The sequence below is a fragment of the Papio anubis genome, chromosome 14 (genome assembly GCF_008728515.1).
Source record: "Papio anubis isolate 15944 chromosome 14, Panubis1.0, whole genome shotgun sequence".
NCBI classification, from domain to species: Eukaryota; Metazoa; Chordata; class Mammalia; order Primates; family Cercopithecidae; genus Papio; species Papio anubis.
Genome location: NC_044989.1, coordinates 31,227,265 through 31,233,510, shown reverse-complemented (window position 1 = coordinate 31,233,510; position 6,246 = coordinate 31,227,265). Strand labels below are relative to the sequence as shown.

Below are 6,246 nucleotides of genomic sequence, written 5' to 3'. Positions count from 1 at the left end.
GAGAGAGAGAGAGAGAGTGTGTGTGTCTGTGTGTGTGTGAGAGAGAGAGTGTGTGTGTGAGAGAGTGAGAGAGTGTGTGTGTGTGAGAGAGAGAGGGTGTGAGAGAGAGAGAGAGTGCATGAGAGAGAGATTGTGTGTGTGAGAGAGATTGTGTGTGTGAGAGAGATCGTGTGTGTGAGAGAGAGTGTGTGAGAGAGAGTGAGAGAGAGTGTGTGTGTGTGTGTGTGTGTTGAACTAGAGAACTGGTAGGGGCAGTTGGCAGAGTGCTGGACTGCAGAGAGCCCATTAGTGCTGCTTCAGTGGATGTGCACATCTGTGTTTACACTGACAGTTAATGGATATCGGATGGGGAAAGGTTTTTTTCAGCTATGTGTTACTGCAGCCTATGACTATGTGGTATGAGCATTTTAATATCTTTGGTGTTTTGAAATACTTTTATGAGTTACTCTGACAACTTGTCAAGGATGAGAGAAACAAATAAAAGACAAATCTCAAAAATAGTTTGCTATTAGGATTTTCTTTGTTGAGATGTTGATGATGTCTTTTCAACAGTGATAAATGTTTTGGTTCTTTGTAAATTTACAAGGCACTTCCAAAATGTCATTTGTCCCTCATTCTTCTATTCTTGATGTCATTCTATGATCCTGTACAAGATGAAAACAATCTGCGTTCTGAAGGTAGTAAGTAACATGCTGAGGTCAAATGCCAGGATTTGAGTCAGGTTCATGGGGCTCCATTTCCTGTGACCTCTCTATTCCACCAGGCTGCGAAAGAATGACTCTTGCATTCATGCACTCAGTCTGTGTTTCTGTAAACCTGAATGGTAAAATGATGGAGGGCGTGAATCAGTTCTATTAGCAGTGGCTCTGACAATGGTCCTTCCCCTCTTCTGTCTTCCCCTTCTCTGTCTTGCAGCAAGTGGGAGGACAAAGCAGGTTTCATGAGAGCAGTGCCCAAGACCCACAGTCACCTAGTGCCAAGGCAACAACCCTACTGGTATCTGGATGTATTTTCCTGTGCTCTTTGACACAGGTGTGGAGACACAGGTGTGACACACCTGTGCTCTTTGACACATGTAATTTGCTGTGCATGATTGTTTGCGCTTTCCTTGATTACGTAATCCAGTGGCTTTTGCCAAGAACTCTTCGTGCCCTGAAGCTCTGAGCTGGTTCCCTCCTATTGGTGGACCGTATTTCATTTTATTGGGAGGCATAATTTTCAGGTTACAGAGCAGTGATAACTACCTGCCAGTGTCTCTTAGGAGTGAGGTACCTGTAGTTGAGGGACCCCAACCTGTGGCAATGACAGCGGACGAGTTGGTTTTCTTTGTGAACGGCAGAAAGGTAAGTAGGAGCTGACCTCTGGTTTGTTGTCCCTGCTCCCTGGGAGGGGACATCTGTCCTCTGGAAGAGCCATATCTTGTTCTCTGTCTTTCCTGTTCCCTCTTAATTGTTATCCTGTCTTTCTCTCTCTCCCTTTAAAGGTGTTGCTGCATTTTGGTAACGCTGGGGAAGAAGACCTTCTCAGGGCTAGAGCACAGACAAGATACTCAGAAGGCAAAGGAATGAGGGAGAGAGAGGCAAGCAGAGAGGCATCTGTGAACTAGCTGCCAACTCTCTGCAGTAGTGGAGATTGGCACACAATGAGAAAGGGGAGTTGAGTTCTAGGTGAGATTTGAGGTCATCACTACACTTCTATTTCTGGGTTTAATCAAATATATCCTAAAATTTATGTTGCTCTCTTTACAGAGAGAAGGAACAGGAATGTGTTTTCTTGCTTTTATCAGGATATAAGATGTACACAGCCTTTGAATCTAATATATTATATACATAGGTTTAACAGCCAGTCCTGATTCACTGTGTGGTGACATATACTGACACCTTGTGGCAAACCACAATTTTTTTTTTCCATAAAGGGTGTCTCCCGCGTTCTCCGCACTCCCCACCCCCACACACTTAGTTCTACATGTAAGTTGCAAATCTCTCACCTACTTGAATTTACCTTATTGGTGCACAGGGACTTAGGGAAGGTGACATGGGTAGCAGCCCTTGGACAAGAGTGAGAATCTTTGCAAATTTTAATGTGGTGCAGGGAGACAGGGGGCAAGCATATTACATGGTCTCCAGCCTCCATTTGCCCCCCTACAACACTGCTGAGATGCTCACACCTGTTCAACTCCCCACTTGGGAATGAAAAGGATAGTAAAAGAGTCCCATAGTTACACATTGTAACTAACTGTGTGGACAGTGCGTGATGAATGTGCCCAATGTGTCCCCCAAATAAGGGCAATTTTATTTGTCTTGCTATATTGGCACTTTTGCATTGAGTTGAGAAACATTTGATATAATTTTGAGTGACTTTTGATGTAATTTTCAAGAATAATAATGTGCTTCACAGGACTCCTAGGTCTTAAATTTCCAGGATGTGTGTGGGTGACCGTAAAAGATATTTCATGAGCTGTTTCAGCATCGGTGCTCCAAAGATTGATGGATTCCCTTTGAGTGGTGCCTTTGGGAGGTGCTGGGGAATGGGGACAGCCATGTTCTTCTGGGTTCAGAGTTTCCTCTCTGAGCTGCATCCTTTGCAGGGATGGCACCTGGCACCAACCCAAGAAATAGGGCAAAGTTTTCAAGTTGATAGTAGTAAGATTTTGCATCCAACATTTCAACAACTTCTTTCATTCAGCAATTACAATGTAGAAATTTAGGAAACCATTGTACAACTGGCTTTCTAGGAGACCTACTTACACAAAGACATCTCTGGAATTTTTATTAGTGATTTTTACATTGGGTAAACAGCTAGATTCAATGAATTCCAAGGTTATGTCTTACTCTTAGGTTTTATTGTTTATTAAACCAAACCATTGGTTAACGTGTGAAAGTGTACCTTTCTGCTCTTCTTCAGGGATGGCTTGCTATTATGCACTAAATCTAGAAAGAAGCATTTCAAGGTAAATCTGGTTTGGGGAAAATTATTTTCCCTTGCATTTTACTTTCACTTTAGGAAAGTAATTTTAAATTTTTAAATGGTACCATCACATCAAACCCTATTATTTCTAGAAGCTTCTACTACTGCCAGTTTCTGTGATGAATATCCATGTTTGTAATTTATAATGGTGCAGCATGTTCAGAAACTTCAAGAAAGGCAGAAGGGCAATGCAGAAAGTAATTATGTGAAAGTAGTGCTGTAAAAACAAGGCCAAGCAAGGGAATTCCTGGGCAAACAATGACAGCTGTGAGAAAGTTGTCCTCATTTTTATTCGGAAGATATTCTAGACCTTTTGTTACAGGAATTGTGCAAAGTAGTTACCAAAGAAGCTCTAAGAACTTAGTGACTCATTCTTAAATGTGAGCCTACTCCTCTCCTTGTTTTGTACCACTGTCCAGGACTCTGTTTTCACTAAATGGGGTCCTGCAGAAGGTGTTAGATGCAAAAAGTCGAATACCTCTAGGGCCTTCTGTGGTGGTGATGAGCCTTGATGACTATTGTTTTCACATCTTTTGTTCTAGAGTCAGAGTCAAAGGGAAGGAACTGTCCAGTTTTTTGTTTTTTTTTTTTTGTTTTTTTTTTTTTGTTTTTTTTTTTATTGTAATGACAGCCTTTTGCAAGGCAGCATTCTAGCTTTTCTGAGTAGTCACTCTGTCTAGGGGAGACTGTGGCACCTGGAAGAATCTGGGAGGATTTGGCAGGTAGGGTGCAGCCAAAGGTGTCCACGAGTGATCCCCACAACAAGTGAGTGTTGGCTACAGAGATCCTCACGGTGACTTTCACTCACTCACTCACTCACTCATCATTCACTTGCTCACTCCCCATATAGTCAACATTTATCAAGCTCCTTCTGAGGCCTCAGACAGTGGGCTATGCACTGGAGGAATAAGATCTCTAAGATCAGGCATTTGCCATTTTGGAGCCTATAGACTAGTTGGAGAGATGGATTATAATTAGACTAAGTAATACATTCTGAAATGTATTTCACAGAAAACTAGCAGCATGAGATGCTCTTCTTAGATATTCTTAAACCACTTATCACAGTGCATGGTATACAGTGTCAAACTAGTGTGGATGGAATAAGTGGATGAATTTTTAAAATTCTGAGAAATCCTGTACTAAATAAGTTACTCCTCTAACTTTGTATTGTACAATTATTTTATGTTTAAAGAAAAATTGCAAGAAGAACACAAGGAGGTATTAAATACCCTTTATGTACTTTACCAACTATTAACGTTTTGCCACATTTGCTTCATCATTCTCTCTTTCTTGCTCTGGGCACACACACAGATACACAAGTATATATTATAAGTACATAAATAATTATATATAAATGTACATAATTAATAGAAATGAATATATAGTATAAGATAGATTCCTGAACCATTTGACAGTAAGTTTCAGACATCGTATTCCTTTACCTCTTATCATATGAATAAATATATTCTTTTCTTTTCTTTTCTTTTTTTTTTTTTGAGACGGAGTTTCGCTCTGTCACCAGGCTGGAGTGCAGTAGCATGATCTCGGTTCACTGCAACCTCTGCCTCCTGGGTTCAAGCAATTCACTGCCTCAGCCTACAGAGTAGCTGGGATTATAGGCACCCACCACCACACCCAGTTAATTTTTTGTATTTTTAGTAGAGACGGGGTTTCACCATCTTGGCCAGGCTGATCTTGAACTCCTGACCTCGTGATCCACCCACCTCAGCCACCCAAAGTGCTGGGATTACAGGCGTGAGCCACTGCACCCAGCCAGAATAAATATATTCTTACAAAACTATAGTCCATTTATAGAAATCAGGAAACTTAGCTTTGGTGTGATACTATAAACTTTATGCAAATGTATTCCAATTTTCCCAATACTGGCATTTATAACTCCCCAGCCCCAGCTCGGAATCCAGGATTATGCCTTGCAGCTGGTTGCCATGTCTTTAGTCTTCTCTAATCTAGAACAGCTCCTCAGCTTTCCTTTGTCTTTCATGACATTGGTGTTTCTGAAAAGAACAGGCCAGTTATTTCTTAGACTGTTCCTCATATTGAATTGTATTATGCTTTCTTATAATTAGATTCAGAGTCTGCATTTGGGGGCAGGAATACCACAGAAGTAATGTGTTTTTCTCACTGCTTTCTATCATTAGGTTTGTTTTTTTAACATCAGTTTCTGGGTCTTCTTTGTGATGCGAACTTTGATGACTTGGCTAAGGTGTTATCCACCAAGTTTCCTCACTGTAAGATAACTTTGCTTTACCTTTATAATTAATAGAGGCTATGTGAGAAGATACTTTGGAATGATACAAATTCTTGTTCATCAAATTTTCACCCACTAGTTTGAGTATCCATTGATATTCTTTTTTTAAATAATTTTTATTGTGGTAAAATACGTAAAATTTACCATCTTAATCATTTTTATGTGTACAGTTCAGTGGTATTACATACATTTATAATATTGGGCAACCATCATCACCTTCCACCTCCATAACTTCTTTCATTTTTTAAGACAAACTCTATAAATTTACTAAACAATAACTCCATATTCTACCTTTCCTCCAGTCCCTGGAAACCATCATTTTTTCTATCTCTATGAATTTGACTAAAGTACCTCACTTAAGGGGAATCATACAGTATGTCTTTTTGTGACTGGCTTATTTCATTTAGCATAATGTTCATCTATGTTGTAGCATATATCAAAAATTCCTTCCTTTCTAAAGCTGAATAATATTCCATTGTATGGATGCACCACATTTTGCTTATCCATTCATCTATTGATGGACACTTTGGTTGCTTTCACATTTTGGCTACTGTGAATAACGTTGCCATGAACTCAGGTGTACGAATATCTGAGACCCTGATTTCAATTACTTTGTGTATAAATCCAGAAGTAGAATTGCTGGATCATATGCTAGTTCTATTTTTACTTCTTTGTGGAACCGTTCTACTATTTTTCCACAGTGACTGTGTCATTTTGTATTCCCACCAACAGTGGACAGGTGTTCCAGTTTCTCCACATCCTTACCAACACTTATTTTCTGTTTGTTTGTTTGTTTGTTGATTGTAGCCATCCTAATGGGTATAAGGTGAAATTTCATTATAGTTCTGATCAGTGATGTTCAGCATCTTTTCATTTACTTGTTGGCCATTTGTAGATCTTCTTTGGATAAATGTTTATTCAAGTCCTTTGCCCATTTCTGAATTGGGTTTTCTAGTTGTTGAGTTTTAGGAGTTCTGTATTACACTTGATCTAATAGTCACTGATGACTC

General features: G+C 39.8%; 1 protein-coding gene across 2 annotated transcripts in view; it reads left to right on the top strand.

Annotated features, from left to right (window-relative positions):
• Positions 1 to 552: 552 nt before the first annotated feature.
• The window catches only part of XDH (xanthine dehydrogenase), a 77,648-nt gene continuing 71,954 nt past the window's right edge, over positions 553 to 6,246 (top strand). Inside the window, exon 1 of one of the 2 annotated variants that reach the window (XM_009183950.4) lies at positions 553 to 1,343. In XM_009183950.4, coding sequence (XP_009182214.2) covers positions 1,302 to 1,343 — 42 coding nt within the window. In that variant the 5' untranslated portion in view covers positions 553 to 1,301. The remainder of the gene's footprint in view (positions 1,344 to 6,246) is intronic. The other variant, XM_003908475.4, reaches the window with a different exon arrangement.